Source organism: Saccopteryx bilineata, chromosome X (assembly GCF_036850765.1).
Source record: "Saccopteryx bilineata isolate mSacBil1 chromosome X, mSacBil1_pri_phased_curated, whole genome shotgun sequence".
Lineage (NCBI taxonomy): Eukaryota > Metazoa > Chordata > Mammalia > Chiroptera > Emballonuridae > Saccopteryx > Saccopteryx bilineata.
The window spans coordinates 108,681,164-108,702,877 of NC_089502.1; the positions used below are offsets into that span (position 1 = coordinate 108,681,164).

Sequence of the window (21,714 nt, forward strand, 5' to 3'; positions counted from 1 at the left end):
TCGGTGGCAGTTTACAGTCTTTGGGCGTTCTGCCGCGCCCACCCCCGCCAGAGGAGGAGCCACAAAGTGACAATTTAATAGGGCTGACTTGACCCCACCGGTCAGGACCAGGGGTGGAGCCGTGCAGTAAACAGGGGTCAGGGGGCGTGGCCACACTACCGGCGGATGTGGAGCCCTTCGTGAGGGCGCAGTGCCCAAAGCGCAGAGGAAAGCCAATTAGTAGGGGCGAGGCCAAGTCTGCGATGGATACGTGAGCGAAAGGCGCAGAGCTGCACGCGGACCGGCTAGGCGTCGGATACGCGGCACGGCGGCAGTGGGGACAGCAGGCTGTCTGCGGCATAGCGGACAGCGCAGGTGCCCAGGGGGCGGGGCGGGCCAGGGGAGGGGACTTTGCGCTAGGGGGAGGGGGGGGAAGAAAAAAAAAAAAAAAAAAATCAGCCTGGGATGCGCGCGCACCTGCTCGCGCCCTGCCCCCACGAGGGAGGAGTCCATGGAGGCCCCGCCCCCGCGCGTCGCCTGAGGCGGTCAGCTCAGCTCAGATGCCCGCCCCCTCTGGTTAAATGGACCGGCGGTTCTCAGTCCCCGGAAACGACCGGGAACTCCAGGGCTGCGAGCGCGATTGGCGACGGCTGCGGTGAGGCAAAGGTAACGAAGTGGGTGGGTGTCACTCTGACGGAAGGGCGTGCTGCGCCACGAGGCCCTTCGATGTGGGATGCTTGGGAGCTGGGCAAAATCAGAGTCTTGAAAAAGATATATATCAAAGAGTCTTAACCCATCCCATTGTCCCCATTGGACTTCTGAGGAGAAGGTGATCCTAAGAGGGACAGAGACTTGCCCAGGTCTCCCGGCTTGGCAGGAGGAGGGCTGGAGCTGCAGAGTCTAACGTACTCCAGCTCATTGTAAAGTTTCCACCGGATTTCCAGGGTGAGATGAACCTAGGCAGGTCCTGCGAGCTCCAGCGCGGTTTTATTCAGTCCCCAGAATTGTGGCACTAGTTGCAATCCACTAGTGCTTTGGGTAACTTTGTAAACACGCTGAAAAAAGGCTGCCTAGGGAGTATGGTGAGAGCCCAGAACCAGAAATTTCTAACACCACTCCCAACCGTCCTCTCTCTGCCCCTGCACTTCACAGCAAGTGGTTTCAATAATCAGATCTCAGCTGGGTTAGAGCCCAAAAATCCCCTCAAGAAAGGGGCCAACTTTTGAATGCTCTTCTGTTCTGCCTGTCAACAAGTCTTTTTTTCACCAGAGAGCATCATGGCAGAGCAGGTGGCCCTGAGCCGAACCCAGGTGTGCGGGATCCTGCGGGAAGAGCTGTACCAGGGTGATGCCTTCCATCAGTCCGAAACACATATCTTCATCATCATGGGTGCATCGGTGAGTCTCCCCCAGGCCCTGCATCTTAAAGTCCAAATTTAGAGTGTGATAGTGCTGAAGGTCTTTTCCTGCTGGGTGCCTGAGCTTTCCCGACTAACTGTCCTGCACCCACTCAGGCTCTGCTTAGGTAGGCTCTCCCCCTTGCTGCTGCCTGTGTGCCGCTATAACCCCAGCACCACCTGGTATACACTCTCTTCGAGGCCCTTCTGAAATCTATGCACAGAAGTTGACTGTAGACCTGTGTCCTAGAGCCGGGATGCCCTTGGGGACTGTATGATTGGACTTCCTCCTCCCTGGGGAGAGCTGAGATGCAAACGGGGGAGGCTATTCATTTTGTATCTATATTTTTCAAACCTGTTTGTGACCTCACAAATGTCACACAGTCAATTAGTTCCCGAGGCAGGTTCTGAGGTCCAATTTGTTTACGTTGGGGACAAAATTCAACCTTTCTTTAAACACTGTCTCTTTGACCCAAGACTTCCAAGGCCTGATAAAAAGCTATGACCCACTCCATTGCTTAGCCAGGGTCACTGCCATTTTTCTTTGATAGGAAATGCCATGGCTCCTACACTAAAGCTCCTCCCAGCATGAAGTATAGAAAGATCTACTGGGTGGCAAGATGTGTACAGGGGCTGGTGAAATGAGCTGCCAGGGCTTCATCTCAATGTAAAAGCAGCCTCTTCACACTTAACCCTAGACGTGACCAAGAATCTAGTTAGTATCACATGGCCAAGAAACTGCTAAGCATCGCGTGACCATTTTTGCCCATAACTTATTGTATAATTTTTTTTCGATTTTATTTATTCATTTTAGAGATGGGGGGGGGGGGGCAGGAAGCATCAACTCCTATATGTGCCTTGACCAGGCAAGCTCATGGTTTCGAACCGGCAACCTCAGCATTCCAGGTCGACACATTATCCACTGCACCACCACAGGCCAGAGCAACTTATTGTATAAATTTGAGCAAGAATTCTACCAAAACTAGTTAGCACTCGATAGAGTAGGCATTGTCTCACTGTGCCTTTCACATCATAGTCCCCTTGGCTCTGGAGGACCTTATTTCTCTGAGCATGTATCATAATGTGCCGCTGCCGTTTGCAGAGCCTACTCCATGCAGACTTGGAGACTCTGATCAGAACTTGGCAAAGGAGAGCCAGAATGCAAGGAAAGAAGGACTCTGCCTGTGAGAAGGAAGGGAGGTCCACCCTAAGCACTGTCCTTCGACGCACCATAAGCCCAAGTCTGGGGAGTACACAGGAGGAACACATGGAGAAGGCTTGGCCTCCACCCCGACACCAGCATGGTCCCCTTAGAGCAGCTATACCTGTGTTGGGCGCCAACCTTAACAGCTGGGACTCTGACTGTTAGGCCATTTTTCTAAGAAACAGGAGAAGAAAGGAACTCAGGTTCATTTCTCCCCCTTTTCTCATCTGTGTACCAGACTGTCACAGGATGCTCCAACAGAGCATCCCAGACCACAATAAACGGCTTACAACTCGAGGCCCTCAACTCTTAGACATTTCATTGAGAGCACTCAAGCTTGCTGTGTGACCTGGAGCAAGTATCTTCTTTTCTCTGAACCTGTGTTTCCACGTAGCAGCTGAGGGCCTTTGAAGCAAGTGCCAGGGGTCCTCAGGCTCTAGTGAGCCAATTCTATGACTCCTCACTGCCTTCACTTGTGGCTAGCCTGGGGTTGGGCAACTTCATTTCTTTGCAATCAGTAGGGTTCCCCTTTGCTTCCCTCTGCTGTGGGAGTGACAACCAGAGGCTTCCAGAGCAGAATTGGGAAGTGCTGCTCAAGGGTCAAGTTGGGGAGCCAAAGAAGAGCCTCCTTGTTTGTTTCTCCATTCTCTTGTTCAAAGGGGCTGGAACAGGTGGGCTGGCCTCCCGTGCCTATTCCTTCCATATAGAAGATAGGCGGGATGGCCCTGTAAAAAATCAGTGAGTTTTCTGTTCATTCATCCAACAAATAGCAATCAAATGCAGAGACACGGGCTCCACCCTCCTCCTGGGACCTGTGTGCTGGGGGACCAGGACCCAAGGTGAATCAGCAGTCCAATTAGAATTCAGAGCAGCGCGTGTGATAGGAGATACAAACAGGCCCTTGTGTCCCAGCGCCATCCCTTAGCACTCAGATCTCACGAGGGGGGACTGCAGAGTGAGGCCTGCAGAGCCAGGGCCAATGGAGCATTGCACACAAAGGGAAGAGCGGACACAGGGTCCTCGGTGACTGGTGGGCCCCAGGGCAGGCTGGGCCCGCGTGGCCGTCCTCTGCCCCTTCCTCCTTCCTCACCTGCTTACCCAACCCTCGCCCGCACACCACCCAGCTTCCTTCCTGGGGGCACCATGATGCTGGCTCACAGAGTTACCCAATGGGCTTATAACTGCTCTCTGTTCCCTCTGTTACGTAGCCACTTGCCCCCTTCTCAGGATCCCCCCCCCCCAGCAAGAAGGGAGTGGAGGTACATACTATCCCAGGCCAAAAGTTCTGGAATAAAAGAAAACAGTTCTCCTTACAGCATGAGGGGAAGAACCTTGGGCCTGGCAGATTACTTCTCCCCCGTCTGATAGGACCGTGGCCAGGCTGGAGTGACTTCTAGGGGATGAAGAGAGAAATGGGGGTAAGAGAAGAGATAAGACTGGGAGTCCACTCGGGCAAGATTGGCTTGCTGCATGGCCCTTAGTGAGTCCCTCTGGGCCTCACTCTCCCCAGCTGGACCACCAGGGCCATGAGTTCAGTGGGTACTCAGGACCCCTCCCAATGACAGGCCTGTGCAAGGGATGACCTGTCAACCCCGGCATCTCCCTTTCCTTGGAATGTTTCTGCACTGCCTTCCCCTTGGACCGATAAGATTCTTGCTGTGTCATGATGATATCGGCACACACCCCCAAAGTTCTGGTGATTCATGAGCCCCAGGGTGGAGGAGGAAGGCCCTTTTGTTGGCTTCGCAGCCAAGCCTACCTCAGCATCGCCCAGTTCTCTTGCCTCAGTGGCTAGGAGCCAGCTGGACCCCAGCCAAGGCTGGGGCTCCACCCTGGGAGCCCCAGCAGATCCTTGACCTGTGTAACCCTAGGAGGATGGGATGGCCCACCCCTGTTGGGCCTTCAGCTGGCAGCCAACTCCTGGAGCTCTCTGTCACACCTTCTGTCCTAAAACCCTCACAGACAGACATCAGCAGTGGTTTGCGCTCATAAGACAGGATACTTAAGTCAAACCGAGGCAGCACCAAGCAGGTGGTTGCCCAAGCTCCTTTACCCCAGCCTGACCAGACACTGGTAGTTGGAGATCCTAATCAGGTTCTGCTTCCGTCGCTAAGTCACCATGTTCCCAGGCAACTCCTTCCCCGCTGTGGTCCTCAAGCAGACTTCAGTGTCTAGGCAAGATTGCCGCATCTCACCAAGAGCCCCTGAATTGCTACACACCCACACATGGCATGCTTATATTTGGTCAATGTCTTCCCACATTCCTTCTTGCAGAGGAGTCCAGCCCAGGCCAGCAGGGAAGGCATGCCTACCCCAGCCCGAAGATAGCAGCTGCCAGGCCCCACGCTGCCCGCTGCCCTGGGTCCTATGTCACCTCTTCTTTGGGTGACTTGGAACCCAGCAGACCGCTGGTTGCAGGGGCTAAGCAGAACAAGACAAGCAGGTTCTATCCCTGATTAATCCCAAAGGGAACAGCAAGAACAAACAGCTTGGGGTGTGGGGCACTGTGACTCAGCAGACAGGAAACTAGTCCCCTGTCAATCCATTGCCTGTAGTCTGTCCTGATTCCTCACAGCCTCCTGGAATTTGATGGGAGCAAACATTTTCTGCCACAAGGAGGGCTGAGAGGAGTTTGCAGGCTGTGTTTCTGATTGTTTCTCCTGGGGGGGGGGGGCTAGTCTCCAGCCAGCTCTTTCTGGAACCAGCAGGGCCAACACTGAGCAAGGTGAGAGGAGCAGAGTCCCCATCCAGCCCCGCTGATGGGAGAGAAGCCAGAGGTGGGCACTGTTGATTCGCTATGAGCAGTGCCACTGTGGGGGCTATTGGGCACTGAGAGCCGTGGAGGGGAAGCTCGCAGCCCAGACTGGGGAGCACGGGACCTTGAAGGACCGGTGAGAGCAGCCATCTGATGAGGCTGTGGCAGTGCTTCTCCTGGAAGGTGGCAGTTACAGTAGGGGCCCCCCAGTGCCTTTTTAACTGCCTGTCTCCAGGGGAGTTTATAACCACTTTGGGTTCCAGTCTTACAGCCTACTTTTTTCTGCCTGGGGCAAATTCAGATCCACCCCAGCATAGCGTGTTCTCCCCTACCCCAATCCCATTGGTTGGAAGCACTCAGTGGAGTGTGGGTTGTGCCCCAGCCCATCCCATGCTCCAGTTACAGGGCAGGCAGATGAAAGGGTTCCCTGCTTTGTTCTCCAGGAGCCTGTGACCATCCTTGTCCCTTCCTCTTCTAGCTGGAAGGGAGAATTCAGTTGTCAGCTTACAAAATTCAAGCACATTGGAATGGCTACAGCAACTGGAGCTTGGGGAGAAGAAACTTTGTGATTCTTTCTAGTGAGTTTTCTGTCAAAGTTATAGAATTCACCATATTGCTGCTCACAGCTACCATGTGTCACACCCTTGCTTTTATGCTGGAAAATTTCACATGTACACAAAATCAACAAAATAGCTCTGTGAACGGCCATTGTCCGGCACCTACGATCTTGCTTTACCCGTTTCCTTTCCTCTGCTCAATTTCTGTTTTTTTCAGCCTTGTTCTTTTTTTTTTTTTTTTTTTACTGTACAATTGGTTACAAATCTTTATAGGACATTGCCATCTCCCCAGAAAATTCTTGGATGGCCTTCCTAGTCAACCCACCCCCTACTCCAGGCAACCACTGATATAATTTCTATCACAGTAGATTAGAGTAGTTTTTACCTGTTCTAGAGCTTCATTTGTCAGTGGTTTTCAACCTTTTTACACTTAGGGACTGGTGAAAAGAGAATTATTTGGGGGACCACTAAGAAGAAAATCATCCTGAGCTAAGCAAATTCAACTAAGATCATTGGGTCTGTAATCTTCATACAACACCAGTGATGAACTCTTTTGCAGACCGGATTTCTGGTGGACCAGTCCACGGACCAGCGGTTGAAAACCTCTGATTTAAGTGAACTCCTACAGTAATTTGGCTCAGCATAATGTTTTTTGAGATTTGCCTGTGTTTGGTGGGTGGATCACTAGCTCATTGCTTATTGTTACTGAGTAGTATCCCATTGAGTGAATATACAGCTTGTCCATCCACCTGTTGATTGATTTAAGCATTTGGGTTGTTTCCAGCTTGGAGATATTGTAAATTAAGGCTGCTATGAACATCCACGTCTGAGCATTTGGTCTACATCTTCTCCATCACTTGTCAGTCTTTCACAGTACAGCAAGTTCTAGTGGGTGTGAAGTGGTAATCTCATTAATTTGCCTTTTCCTGACAACTGATGATCTTGAACACTTGCTCACATGTTCATTAGCCATTTTTTTTTTTTCATTTTTTCTGAAGCTGGAAACAGGGAGAGACAGTCAGACAGACTCCCACATGCGCCCAACCGGGATCCACCCGGCACGCCCACCATGGGGCGACGCTCTGCCCACCAGGGGGCGATGCTCTGCCCATCCTGGGCGTCACCATGTCGTGACCAGAACCACTCTAGCGCCTGAGGCAGAGGCCACAGAACCATCCCCAGCGCCCGGGCCATCTTTGCTCCAATGGAGCCTTGGCTGCGGGAGGGGAAGAGAGAGACAGAGAGGAAAGCGCGGCAGAGGGGTGGAAAAGCAAATGGGTGCTTCTCCTGTGTGCCCTGGCCGGGAATCGAACCCGGGTCCTCCGCACGCTAGGCCGACGCTCTACCGCTGAGCCAACCAGCCAGGGCTCATTAGCCATTATTTTATCTCCCTTGTGAAGTATCTGATCAAGTCTTTTACTCATTTTCTTTTTTTTTTTACAGAGACAAAGAGTCAGAGAGAGGGATACATAGGGACAGACAGACAGGAACAGAGAGAGATGAGAAGCATCAATCATCAGTTTTTCGTTGCGACACCTTAGTTGTTCATTGATTGCTTTCTCATATGTGCCTTGACCGTGGGCCTTCAGCAGACCAAGTAACCCCTTGCTCGAACCAGTGACCTTGGGTCCAAACTGGTGAGCTTTGCTTAAACTAGATGAGCCCACGCTCAAGTTGGCGACCTGGGGGTCTTGAACCTGGGTCCTCCACATCCCAGTCCAATGCTCTATCCACTGCGCCACCGCCTGGTCAGGCGTTACCCATTTTTAATTGGGTTGTTTTCTTATTTTATTGCAGGAGTGGCTTATGTATTCCGGATATAGATAAAATTTGGTGAATATTTTCTCCGCCTATGGCTTGTCTATCTTTTTTTTTATATTTTATTTATTTTAGATAGAGGACAGAGAGGAGAAGGGTTAGGGAGAGGAGTGGGAAGCATCAACTTGTAGTAGTTGCTTCTCGTATGTGCCTTGACCGGGCAAGCCCAGAGTTTTGAACTGGCAACCTCAGCATTCCAGGTCAATGCTTTTATCCACTGCGCCACCACAGGTCAGGCACTATTCTTCTTCTTAATAGTGCCTTATGAACAGGAGTTTTTTATTTTGATGAATCCTTAATTTCTCAATTTTATTCTGGTTGGTTATTTCTGTATCCTATGTAAGAAACCTTTGCTTACTTTCATCTATTGATTTATTTAACCCAGCAACCTTGCTAAACTCTCATTAATTGTAATAGTTTACCTATAGGTTGGTTTGAGATGGTTTTCTTTCAGGAGACAGACTGTCAGCTACAAGTAACACCAGTTTTTCACTTCCTTTCTCATTCTATTTTTCTTTAATTAATTTTTTACTTTGAAATTAAATTTAATGGGGTGACATTGATCAATAAGAGTACATAGGTGTGCCCCAAGCAGTTGGCTCAGTGGCTAGAGCATCAGCCCAGCTTATGGACATCCTGGGTTCAATTCCCAGTCAGGGCACACAAGAGAAGTGACCATCTGCTTCTCTCTCCCTTTCTCTCCCCCCTTCTCTTCTTCTCCTCCCTGGCTAGATTGGTTTGAGCATCAGCCTGGGGTGCTGAGGATAGCTGTGTTGGTCCTAGCATAAGCCTCAGGAGCTAAAAATAGCTCAATTAATTCGAGCATTGGCCCCAGACAGGTTGCCGGGTGGATCCCAGTTGGGCACATGTGGAAGTCTGTCTCATTATTTCCCCTCCTCTCACTTAAAAAAAGAAAGAAAAGAAAAAGAGGGCCCTGATCGGTTGGCTCAGTGGTAGATCGTCGGCCTGGCATGCAGAAGTCCCAGGTTCAATTCCCGGCCAGGGCACACAGGAGAAGCGCCCATCTGCTTCTCCATCCCTCCCCCTCTCCTTCCTCTCTGTCTCTCTCTTCCCCTCCCGCAGCCGAGGCTCCATTGGAGCAAAGATGGCCCGGGCACTGGGGATGGCTCCTTGGCCTCTGCCCCAGGCGCTAGAGTGACTCTAGTCGCGACAGAGTGACGCCCCGGAGGGGCAGAGCATCGCCCCCTGGTGGGCAGAGCGTCACCCCTGGTGGGTGTGCCGGGTGGATCCCGGTCAGGCGCATGCGGGAGTCTGTCTGACTGTCTCTCCCCGTTTCCAGCTTCAGAAAAATAAAAAAATTTAAAAAGAAAAGAAAAAGAGTACATAGGTTTCAGGTAAACATCTCTATAGCATTTCAGCTGTTGATTGTGGTGTATGCTCATCACCCAAAGTGAAATCATTTTCTGTCACCTTATATTTGTCCCTCTTTACTCCCCTCCCACCCCCACCTCTGGGTCACCACTTCACTTTTATCTATGTCCATGAGTCTCAGTTTATATCCCACCTGTGTGAAATCATACAGTTCTTAGCTTTTTCTGATTTACTTATTTCACTTAGTATGATGTTCTTAAAGTCCATTCATGTTGTTGTAAATATCACTATGTCATCATTTCTTATGGCTGAGTAGTATTCCGTTGTATATATGTACCACATCTTCTTTATCCAGTCCTCCTATCAAGGGACACTTTGGTTGTTTCCATGTCTTGGCCACTGTGAATAATGCTGTGATGAACATGGGGGTGCATGTGTCTTTACATACCAGTGTTTTCGAGTTTTTTGGGCAGATACCCAGTAGAGGGATTGCTGGATCAGATGGTAGCTCTATTCTCAATTTTTTGAGGAACCACCATACTATCTTCCATAATGGCTGTACCAGTTTACATTCCCACCAGCAGTGATGAGGGTTCTTTTTTTCTCCACAGCCTCTCCAACACTTGTTATTACCTGTCTTGTTGATAATAGCCAATCTAACAGGTGTGAGGTGGTATCTCGTTGTAGTTTTGATTTGCATTTCTCTAATAGCTAGTGAAGATGAGCATCTTTTCATATATCTGTTGGGCATTTGTATGTTCTCTTGGGAGAAGTGTCCAGGTTCTCTCCACATTTTTTTAATTGTATTGTTTGCTTAGTTTTTGCTGATTTGGTTGTCAGTTTCTTTTGCTGTGCAGAAGCTTTTTAGTTTGATATAGTCCCATTCATTTATTTTTGCCTTTGCTTCCCTTGTCTTTGGGGTCAAATTCATAAAGTATTCTTTTCGGCCAAGGTCTATGAGTTCAAGGTCCATGAGTTTAGTACCTATGTTTCCTTCTATGTAATTTATTGTTTCAGATCTTATACTTAGGCCTGACCTGTGGTGGCGCAGTGGATAACGCCTCGACCTGGAAATGCTGAGGTCGCCGGTTTGAAACCCTGGGCTTGCCTGGTCAAGGCACATATGGGAGTTGATGCTTCCAGCTCCTCCCCGCTTCTCTCTCTCTGTCTCTCTCTCCCTCGCTCTCTCCTCTCTAAAAAATGAATAAAGAAAAAAAAAAAGATTTAAAAAAAAAAAAAAAAAGATCTTATACTTAGGACCTTTCTCATTCTTATACCTTTTTGTTTATATATATATATATATATATATATATATATATTTTTTTTTTTTTTTTTTTTTTTTTTTTACACAGAGACAGAGAGAAAGTCCGAGAGAGGGATAGATAGGGACAGACAGATAGAAACGGAGAGAGATGACAAACATCAATCATCAGTTTTTCATTACGACACCTGGTCAGGCGCTCCTGGTTGTTTAAAGGAGATAATCTCAACATTTTCACTGTGTCTGATGTTTCTGGGTTGGTTGGTTGGTTGGTTTTTTAAGTGAGAAGAGGGGAGATAGATTCCCGCATGCACCCTGACTGAAATCCACCCAGCAACCCCCGTCTGGGACTGATGCTCAAATCAACAGAGCTGTCCTCAGTGTCTGAGGCCAAAGCTTGAACCAATCAAGCCACTGGCTGCGAGAGGGGGAGAGAGAGAGAGAAGGGGGAGAAGGAGGGGGAGAGAAGCAGATGGTCACTCCTCATGTGTGCCCTAACTGGGGATCGAACCTGGATGTTCACATGCCGGGCCAATGCTCTATTCAGTGAGCCAACTAGCCGGAGTCGTTTGTGGGGTTTATCAAGTTAAGTAAGGAAATTCCCTTTTATTTCTAATTTGATGAGTTCTTATCATAGTAGGTGTTGAGTTCTCTAAAACAGTTGATCTACATTTGGTCAATTTAGCAAGATTCCTAGATTTTTTAAATCTATATATAGTAGACAGATTCTTTATAGCTTTCTCCTTTAATCTGTTAATGTGAATTTCAGTGGTTTTGCTGTTTAATATCAGACCAACCTTTTGTTTCCAGGATGCCCCCCCACACTTGGTTCTGACACATTACAATTTTAACATTACAGGATTGAGTTTGCTAATTTTTTTTTTTTTGCAGGATTTTGCATCTGCATCTGTGGATGTAAATGATTTGGACTGAGAGGTTCCTGTGTGCCGTTCTGAGAGGTCTCAGTGCCAGGCTTCTGCAGGCCCCATAAAGTGGCTTGACGAGTGCTCCCCATTAGCTTGCAGAGAGTTGGCCTCAGACCGGAGCTTTCTCTCCCTGGCAGTGTAGGACCCACTGGCGAGGATTCCTGTGCCGGGTCGGGGTTGGGTTTGTCTTGGCGGGAACAGTTAGTGAACACAGTCCTGTTTCCTTAATGATCATTGCCTAGTCAGGTGTCTCACTCCGTGTCAGTAGGTTGGCCTTAGCTAGAAATGTGTCGTTTTCATCTAAGTTGTCAAATGTGAAATAACGTTGTTCATAAAATCCCCTCTGTGTTGCCTGAATGTAATTTTGTCCCATTGTATTTCTAGTTCTTCGTACCTATTAAAAAGCAATCTTGCCGGAGAGTTGTCTATTTTTTATTAGTCTTTTTTAAATACCAGCTTTTGACTCTGTTCATCTTTTGGGTTGTTTTCCATTTTATTTATTTCTCCTGCCTTATAATTTGTTTGCCTTAAAAATTCTGTCTTTTTTCTGACTTTTTTTTGTGTGTGACAGAGACAGGGACAGACAGGACAGACAGTAAGGGAGAGAGATGAGAAGCATCAATTCTTCATTGTAACACCTTAGTTGTTCATTGATTGCTTTCTCATATGTGCCTTCACCGGGGGATTACAGCAGAGCTAGTAACCCCTTGCTCAAGCCAGCGACCTTGGGCTCAAGCTGGTGAGCCTTGCTCAAACCAAATGCGTCTGTGCTCAAGCTGGCGACCTTGGGATTTCAAACCTGGGTCCTCCGCATCCTAGTCCGACGTTCTATCCACTGTGCCATGCCTGGTCAGGCTTTTCTCACTTCTTAAATTGAATGCTTAGCTTATTAGTTTTGAACCTTTTTTTTTTTCTTTTCGAACATAAACATTTATGGCCACGTCTTCTCATATGTGCTACTTCCATTGCCATTTGATTCTAGTGAATGGAGTTTTTGGGTTTTCTTCTTTAGCCCATGAGCTGTTGTTTAGAATTTGGCTTTTTGGTGTGTTTGGTTCCACTTGCTTACACTAGAAGCAGAGATCATGGTCTGTGTGATTATAGGGTGGCCAGGTTGGTCTGGTACCTCCTGGCAAGCATAAGGTCTGTCTGCCTCAAGGTGGCTGCCGCAATTATGTGGGCGCTGTTAGTTCAGGGTCGGGGTAAAGGGCTAGCACAGGCTCTTACCGGCTCCCCTGACTATATACAGGAGCAAAACTGGTATGCTTGTGGATGAGAGGTGACCCCAGTGGGGAGATGATCTAGACCAGTGGTCCTCAATCTTTTTTGGGCCAAGGACCAGTTTAATGTCAAAATATTTTCACGGACCGGCCTTTAAGGTGGGATGGATAAATGCACAAAATAAAATTATGCGACCAGCATAAAAACTGTGGTATTTTTAAATGTAATTGTCAAACTTTTATGAGACAAGCGTCAAGAATGAGTCTTAGACAGATGTAACAGAGGGAATCTGATCATTTTTAAAAAATAAAACATCATTCAGACTCAAATATAAGTAAAACGGAAATAATGTAAGTTATTTATTCTTTCTCTGCAGACCGGTACCAAATGGCCCACGGACCAGTGCTGGTCCGGGGATTGGGCACCACTAATCTAGACCATGTCCTCAGCTTCTAACCATAACCATGCCTTTTCCCTCTGCCACAGGGTGACCTGGCCAAAAAGAAGATCTACCCCACCATCTGGTAAGCACCCCCCTCCACTGCCCCCTGCCCGTCGCCCTCTTTGCCTCCCCTGCCCTCCCCACCCTGGTTACAGCCGTGCTCTGCCCTCAGGTGGCTGTTCCGGGATGGCCTCCTGCCCGAAAACACCTTCATTGTGGGCTATGCCCGCTCTCGCCTCACAGTGCCTGACATCCGCAAGCAGAGCGAGCCCTTCTTCAAAGTGAGTGGTTTCTGGGGTCTCGGAAGGGGGCGTTCCCCCACCCCGCTGCACTATGCCCTCCCACTCCTGCCTGCCTCTCCCCACTGGGGCCCAGCCCTGCCATCCCGTGCTGGCAGAGGGTCAGGGCCATGTTAGTACAGTCGCCTGGGGCCATTCACGCCCAAGCACTTCTGATCCTTGCCCTCAAAACCACCCACACCACCCTGCCAAACTGGCACAGAAAACTGCTCACCTGGGCCTCCCACGGCCTTGATGACAAGAGAGGCACAGGTTGGGATGTAGGAACCCAGTGAGCCTGAGACCTCTGTTTCCCAGCTCCCCTTCATGTGGACTTGCTGTTCCCCAGGGCCAGGAGCTGAGAAAGCCTCCATGCCGTGGAAATTCTGCAGGTTCGGGTTTTCCCAACACACCGTAGTTTGGTGTAATGACTTTAGAGAAAGAGAGAGAGAGAGAGAGAGAGAGATCTTTCTCCAGTGTGATCCTCTCAGGTCAAACTTTCCTGAAGTCTGACTTCAGTCTTAGGGTTCAAGGTCCCCAAGGATGACTGGGCCCATCCCGGGCCTGGCCTGGGACTTTCTGGCCCCGTCTGCCGCAGTGATGCATGCTGCCGGCTGCCTTGGCCTCCCCCTTGGGAAGTGCAAAGCCGACGACACGGGAGTGGACCCAGCGTGCGGCTAGGATGGCAGACTTCCAGAGGAACCTACCCTGGCTGTGGGACTAGCGAGGAAGGGCTGACGCCCCTGTGTCGATCTTTCCCAGGCCACCCCAGAGGAACAGCGCAAGCTGGAGGAGTTCTTTGCCCGCAACTCCTACGTGGCTGGTCAGTACGACCAAGCAGCCTCCTATGAGCGCCTCAACAGCCACATGAATACCCTCTGCCAGGGGTCACAGGCCAACCGCCTCTTCTATCTGGCCCTGCCCCCCACTGTCTATGAGGCCGTCACCAAGAACATCCGAGAGACCTGCATGAGCCAGACGTAAGTCTTGTCTTTCGCCCTTTCTTTCTGCCTCCTTGGTCTGGTCGGCCTTGATCTGCTGTCCTTGATAGCACCACAAGAGGGCAGTATGGCCCCATGAAACTGCCCTTTGCTTCTCTGGCTTTTTGGTGTTTCCCAAAGTGCCTTGCACTCCCATGAGGCGATGATGGTGTTCTGGGAGAATCCCACAGCCTGGACTTGGGCATGCCGTCGTTGTTTTCCCAAGGCCATGACTATCTCTTTCACTTTGTCCTGGTTTTGAATACAGAATACCATGTTAACCCTCAGTGGGGACTAACAAAGAAAGAAACTTTTTCCCACTTTAAAATCCCCAGAGATAAGTGTAGCCCCTGCTGTCCCCTCTTCCTGCTCCCCAACTAGTGCCTGAGCCATTCCTGCCCCCACTCCCTGAAGAGAGGTTATTGGGGATGATGAGTTTCTGGCCCCCGCTCCCCAAGGAGGGTGTGGGAGTGACAGCTGTGGGCTCCTGCAGAGGCTGGAACCGCATCATTGTGGAGAAGCCCTTCGGGAGGGACCTGCAGAGCTCTGACCGGCTGTCCAACCACATCTCCTCCCTGTTCTCGGAGGATCAGATCTACCGCATTGACCACTACCTGGGCAAGGAGATGGTCCAGAACCTCATGGTGCTGAGGTACAGCTGGAGCCACGGCTGGGGGGGCGGGGCGGGCCACCAGGGCGGGGCGGGCACTGGGGGCCTCGACTGTCCTGCTGCTGCCCTGGCGAATGCAGCCCCGGCCTCTGCCCTGCCCCGCCCCTCCTGCAGGTTTGCCAACAGGATCTTCGGCCCCATCTGGAACCGGGACAACATCGCCTGTGTCATCCTCACCTTCAAGGAGCCCTTTGGTACTGAGGGCCGTGGGGGCTACTTTGATGAATTTGGGATCATTCGGTAAGAGCCTGTCTTCCTTCCTCGGTGGCCGGCATGGGCTCAATCCTGCCTCCCTGCAGGGTCACCCTCCTCGTTTTAGGGGGCTCTTCCTCTTCTACCCTAAAGTTCAAATTCTGCAGCAAAAGTGTCTGATTAGTCAGTGGTAGCTACGAAGGGAGGGGCACTGGCTCCTTCCTTGTCTTGACGGGACCTGGCAGACACTGAGGATCAGGAAGCGGGTCTTGTAACTTATTGCCCAAAAATCCTACTTGGAGCCCTAGCCCCCAGAACCTGGCTGATGGAGGGGCTGAGGCAGGCTCGTTCTTCGTGGCTGTCTTCCGACCTGGAAGCCCCTGACCGAGTTCTGCCTGCTTGCCTGCCAGGGACGTGATGCAGAACCACCTGCTGCAGATGCTGTGTCTGGTGGCCATGGAGAAGCCAGCCTCCACTGACTCCGATGACGTCCGCGATGAAAAGGTGGGGGAGATGCACCCGCTTGGTCCTCGCTGCCAGCCCCAGCAAGCAGCCCTGAGGCAGGGGTGCCCTGAGCTGGGAGTCAGAAGCGCAAGAGGTTATGTTTCAGGACTAACAGTGACTACTGTGTGGCCAAGGGCAGACCCATTGCCTGTCTGAACTTCAGCTGCTCCTTCAGAAAAAATGAGGGTGTTTCAGGGGGGGGGCGCTTTGGGACATGAGGCTCCCCCGCTCTGCCCCATGCCCAGGGCTGCTCTGTGTTTACCCAGGGGACCTCTCTGTCCCCCACTTCTATCCCAGGTCAAGGTGTTGAAATGTATCTCGGAGGCACAGGTGAAAAACGTGGTCTTGGGCCAGTACGTGGGGAATCCCAGCGGAGAGGGTGAGGCCACCAAAGCGTACCTGGACGACCCCACAGTTCCCCGTGGGTCCACCACTGCCACCTTCGCAACCGTCGTCCTCTATGTGGAGAACGAGAGGTGGGATGGTAGGTGATACCTTGGAGCATGGCAGGCAGGCTGGCAAACCCTGACGGAGCCCTTCTCCCTGGGGTCCGACCCGCTCGGCGGCGGTGGCAGTGGCCAGCCCACATGATATGCTGAAGGAAGAAGGCCAGCAGGGTGGGACCCAGCCGCCTTGGCACACACATGCATTCACACAGCTTCAGTCACACCCACCGTCGCTCACAGCCTCCCCCACATGCGCAGCATGTGGCCTGGGCTGCTAGCAGAGTGGTCCTGAGGCCAGCCTTCCTCCCCACCCAGGGGTGCCCTTCATCCTGCGCTGTGGCAAAGCCCTGAATGAGCGCAAGGCTGAGGTACGTTTGCAGTTCCGCGACGTGGCTGGAGACATCTTCCAGCAGCAGTGCAAGCGCAATGAGCTGGTGATCCGAGTGCAGCCCAACGAGGCCGTGTACACCAAGATGATGACCAAGAAGCCCGGCATGTTCTTCAATCCCGAGGAGTCAGAGCTGGACCTGACCTATGGCAACAGATACAAGGTGGGTACCCAGCGCAAGGGGATGGGCCGGGGGGCTCTGGCTATGCGGGCAGCCTCAGTGACACCCTCTTGCAGAACGTGAAGCTCCCCGATGCATATGAGCGCCTCATCCTGGATGTCTTCTGTGGAAGCCAGATGCACTTTGTGCGCAGGTAAGGGGGACCCCTGTGCCCATGTCCGGCAGTGGGGATGGCCAGCTCCCTCCCTCTCGCCCTCCATGTCCCCACATCCCCCCAAAGCCACAGTGTGTCCCCTCAGTGATGAGCTCCGTGAGGCCTGGCGGATCTTCACACCACTGCTGCACGAGATTGAGCGTGAGAAGCTCCAACCTATCCCCTACGTTTATGGCAGGTGAGGGGGTGGGCAGGGTGGACAGATGGGAGGAGGACACTGGGGCTGGGAGCTTCCTCACGTCTCCTCTCTGCCTGTCTCTCTCTCAGCCGAGGCCCAGCAGAAGCAGATGAGCTGATGAAGAGAGTGGGCTTCCAGTATGAGGGCACCTACAAGTGGGTGAACCCCCATAAGCTCTAAGCTCTGGGCTCCTCCCCACCCCCATCTGCCTCTGCCCTTCCCACCTTCCCAGTACCTAACCCCATGTCAGGAAGACTTCGGGACCATAGGCCTCAGCCTCACATTCCTGGCCCCAGGCCTAGCTACATTCCTCAGTTACACTCAACACTCATGCTGTGACTGTCCCCAGCCACCACTGGCCCTGCCTGAACCAGCTTCTGTCTAAGGAACTGAGCCTCAATGGAAGGAAGGAGAAGAGTGGCCCTTCCGTTTGTCCCAGGCTCCTCAGCCTAGGATAGGAGTTAGGGACGAGGGAGGGAATCAGTGCGTGGGCCTCAGTGGGTCAGTGGCCGACCCACAGCCCCACTGGCTGTGGGCAAGCTCCTCAGACCCTGGGGGCAGGGGCAGCATGTCTACACCAGCTTTGGGGCCACTCCACATTCCTGAACCCCTGCTAGAGGGGACTTCCATGCTGCCCAGCAATCTCCCGTGTCTTGGGGGCCCCCCAAATACCCGTCTGCCTCACCAGGCCGCCTCTACACTCCATGGCCCTCCTTGCTACTAGAAAAGCTGAAGCAGCAGTTGGGATTCCCCACCTCAGCCCCCCGCCATTAAATCCATGAACAGACCCACCCGTCCCGTTTGTTTCCTGCCTGCCACCTGTGACCATGAGGGAGGGTACCTGCACCTGGGCCAGCCTACCTTGGGGAGGGCCTCTGGCTCCCTGCATTTCTCAGGACCCATCCCTCACCCCGTCCCTGTCACGCGTTTTTCTCCACTGGCTGGGCCAGAAACCTGGATGTTCTTTAGCCTGACCCTGGGTCCCATCATGACCCAGGCCTGCATCCGTTACTTCCGGAGTCCCCCGTACCTCTACCTTCGTTCTGTCCCAGTCCATGGGAAACCAGGATAGATGGAGTTATTTTCAGCTTGCAGCTGAAGGCTTCGCCGAGCACGCTGCCCACATGGACCTACGCCCTGACAATGTTCCTGCCCTGGCCAGGTCACTTGAGAGGATGAGTGAGGGCCGTGTGCACATACTGCCAGTCCATGGAAGTGAGGGATAGTAGGAAGGAAAAGCAACAGGATGTTGAGACTAACGTCAGGTGCCAAAGGAGGGAATAGTCCATGAAGGCGCCACAGCATGACCACTGAGGCAGACAGCGCCGGTCCTAAGGCCATGGAGTCTCTGCTTGTATTTGTTTCCCAGGGCCACCCTAACAAAACAGTATACACTGGGGGTGAGGGGCTTAAGATCACTCATCCTGTCACAGTCGTGGAGGCCAGGTGTCTGCAGTCAAGGCACAGGGCTGCACTCCCTCAGAGCCTCCAGGGGAGGGTCTGCCCTTGCTAGTTTCTGGTAGTGACTGGCATTCCTTGGATTATAGATAAATTGGTATCTGCTCTTATCTTCATGCGGCCCTTGTCCCTGCATGTATCTATCCCCCTCTGTTTACTTATAAGGACACCAATTGTATTGGATGGATTACATGCCCATCATATTCCAGTGTGACCTCAACCTAACTTGATTGCCTCTACAAACACCTCTTTATTTTTCTTTCTTTTTTTTTTTTTTTTTTTTACAGAGACAGATAGGGACAGACAGGAACAGAGGGAGATGAGAAGCATCAATCATCAGTTTTTTGTTGAGACACCTTAGTTCATTGGTTGCTTTCTCATATGTGCCTTGACCGTGGGGCTATAGCAGACTGAGTAACCCCTTGTTCAAGTCAGCGACCTTGGGTCCAAGCTGGTGAGCTTTTGCTCAAACCAGATGAGCCCGCGCTCAAGCTGGCGACCTCAGGGTCTCGAACCTGGGTCCTCCAAAACCCAGTCCGACACTGTATCCATTGCGCCACCACCTGGTCAGGCCAACACCCTATTTTTTAATAAGGCCACATTCCAAAGTTCCAGGTCGACATGGATTTGAGAGGGGACCTTGTTCAACCGAGGATACTCCCAACAAAGGCAGCACCCCTTGAGTGTCCCTCCCTGGTTCCTCTCAGCTGAGCACTGGAGAGATGGCAGGAACTGGGACTGTGATCCCTGCAGCCATTGGCCTGGGTTCTGTTAGATGCAGCCAACCAGGAACAAAAAGAGCAGATAAAATGATCAGATGGTGGGTGGTATGTTTCCTGGAGGGAACAAACCAGGAAATGACCAGGGGAGGAAAGCAGCACTTCCAGGGAAGTGAGGATGCTGCGGTGGCGCTGGCTCGGTGTTCCAGGATGGAGAAGGCCCTCAGGCTATTAGCAAGAGCTTAGCCACAGGGGCTCCTCCCTCCAGCCTAGCCTATGGTCCTGTCCCCTATCCCTGCTTGCCAAGGCAGTTGCCCAGGGATTCTTCCTCCAACCATCCTTGGCCCGCCATTGAGAAAGCCAGCTGTTCTTGCTCCTTGGTCTCCCTGGGCTGGGATGACAACAGTTGGGAGCCCATTGAAGTTTGACAGGTGGAGCACCAGGTAGGGATGAGCCAAGGCTCTCGCCCAGATCTCTGCAGAAGCAAAACAAATGAAATTCAAATTGCAGGTTGGCCTGTTGCCATGCCATAAGCTAGGGTGGCACATCGCCCCCACCCCAAACATACACCATTCCTGCCTTCGTCTCCTGTAACAAGGAGATGGTCCCTGGGCACCATTCCTGCCTTCGTCTCCTGTAACAAGGAGATGGCACCTCCAGGATGTGGGGGGAGGAAGATCCAGTTCACCTGGACCCCACCAAATAAAGGATGAGCTTTATGGGACAGGGACAGGTCATTGACCCTTAAGTAAGGTGAGTTTCCAAGGTTGAATGTGGGCCTCATGGTCCCTCCTAGCCCAGGTCCACGTAGAGCACCTGAGAAGGCTCCATGTAAACAGGATTGGGGGCCAGGCTTTGGCTGGAGGGCTGTGGCCTTGACCCTCACTCCTGGGGCTAGCCTAGCGACTCGGGCCCCTGTAACCCTTGGCTCCACTGTGGCTACAGAAGGCCTTACCCTTGACTCTGAGGTGCAGCCACATGGCTGTGATGGGGGTAAATGACGCTTTGCAAAAGGCCCAGGATGTCACGAGCAAATGGACTTCTAGGTGGTGACCTGAATGGTGCAGTGCAAGTTCCCTGAAGGTGCAGCCACGCCTTCCCCCTGCTCACCACAAGAGGGCGGCGTCTTCCTGGCTGCTCCCAGGATAGGAACAGCTAATCCACTCGCGCTGGCCTACAGTCCTGAAACCTCAAGTTCTGAAAATACCCGCCTGAGGAAGACATCAAACCCTTGAGGGGAAAACCAAATAAAGGCTCAGGAGCCCTTCCTGACCCTGAGAGGGTCTTCATGCTCGGAGCCCTTTTACAGAGACCCACCACCACCAGAAGTTTACAGACTGGAGTACCTAGCAGAGCTATGTGTTGGGGATAGTCCCCCCAGGTCCCTTGAGGAATCTGCTGGCATGGCATCACTGAGGGAGATGCTTCCAGAAGTGTGGGAGGGTCCAGGTAAGGGCAGCAGTAGGGGCCTGAAGTAGGGGAGGGACCCAGCTCCTCCAGGGCCCCCAGCACATGAATGACGGTAAGCAGTGGGTAGGACTGTAGCGGCCTCCCAATCTGACCCTGCTCTGGATGTGTCCACTATGACAGAGGCATGAGGGCCCAGGTGAGGGCAGTCAGCTGACACCTCAGGTCTGGGTGCTACACTGAGGCATAGATGTGAGGACCCTGGTAAGGACACTCAGCTGTCACCTGACCTCTGGGTGTCTATGAGGGGGAAAGAGGTGAAAGCCCTGATGAGGGCAGTCAACCATCATCTCAGCTCTAGGAGCCTGCAGTGGGTAAGAGGCATGAGGTCCCAGGTAGAATATTCTGTTACCTTCAGTCTGAGTACTTACAATGAGGCACAAGCCTGAGGGACCAGATGATGATAGTCACTTATCACCTCATCTCTGGGGAACAGAGATGACCTAGTAAGGAAAGACATCTGTCACTAATATCTGTGTGCTTACACTGGATGCAACATCTCAGGTGTGGAAAGACACCTGTCACCTCAGCTCTGGGTGGCGACATTGGTGCTGAGGTAAGTGCTTTCACCTGGCAGCAAACATCTACATTGGGACAAAGGAGGGCCATGTGAGGACAGCTAACAGTTCCCTCAGCTCTGAATGCCCACTCTGGGGTTAGAGGCAGGAGGTACCGGCACTGAGGCAGAAGCACATACGATTATCAGTTGACAACCCAATACAGTAGTTGGTGTCCACACTGAGAGAAGGGAAAGAGGGATCAGTGGATGGTATTAATTGTCACCTCAGGTCTGGGTGCCTACACTGAGACAGGGATATGAGGACCCAAGGTAAAACAGTCAACTGGCACCTCAGCTATGGGAGTTTCACTGGGATACAAGCAGGAGGGCCCAGAGGAGACATTCTCTGCCACCTCATGATGGTTGTCTGTATTGGGGCAGGGACGTGAGGGCCTATGACATGAGGGTCTAATCTCTATATTCCCATCAAAAATCAGCCCCAGAGAAAAGAGACTTACACAAGCCTGCCACATGAAGCCCCGCAGACCTGGAACTAAATCCCAGGTCTCTGGCCCATCAGTCACTGGTACACCTAGGGATGGTGGATATGCCTCTGGATCCTCAAGGGGGCTCATTAAACCAACCTTTCCAAAATGTCTGCTGTGAGCAATCTGTAAACACTGTCCTCTAAGAAATTACCAGTCTAGCA

At 51.9% G+C, this 21,714-nt stretch overlaps 1 protein-coding gene across 2 annotated transcripts; it reads left to right on the plus strand.

The window, feature by feature from the left end:
• Positions 1-162: 162 nt before the first annotated feature.
• G6PD (glucose-6-phosphate dehydrogenase) lies at positions 163-17,649 on the plus strand. 2 transcript variants are annotated; one of them, XM_066250231.1, is made up of 13 exons: positions 163-354; positions 1,249-1,376; positions 12,936-12,973; positions 13,064-13,172; positions 13,932-14,149; positions 14,643-14,801; positions 14,934-15,059; positions 15,422-15,515; positions 15,813-15,999; positions 16,277-16,512; positions 16,587-16,663; positions 16,770-16,862; positions 16,952-17,649. In XM_066250231.1, exons 2-13 carry the CDS (start codon positions 1,257-1,259, stop codon positions 17,040-17,042), a joined length of 1,548 nt encoding a protein of 515 aa, XP_066106328.1. In that variant the 5' UTR covers positions 163-354; positions 1,249-1,256; the 3' UTR covers positions 17,043-17,649. The 2 variants fall into 2 exon arrangements, with proteins under 2 accessions (XP_066106328.1, XP_066106327.1); XM_066250230.1 differs by lacking the exon at positions 163-354 and adding an exon at positions 441-645.
• Positions 17,650-21,714: the final 4,065 nt, after the last annotated feature.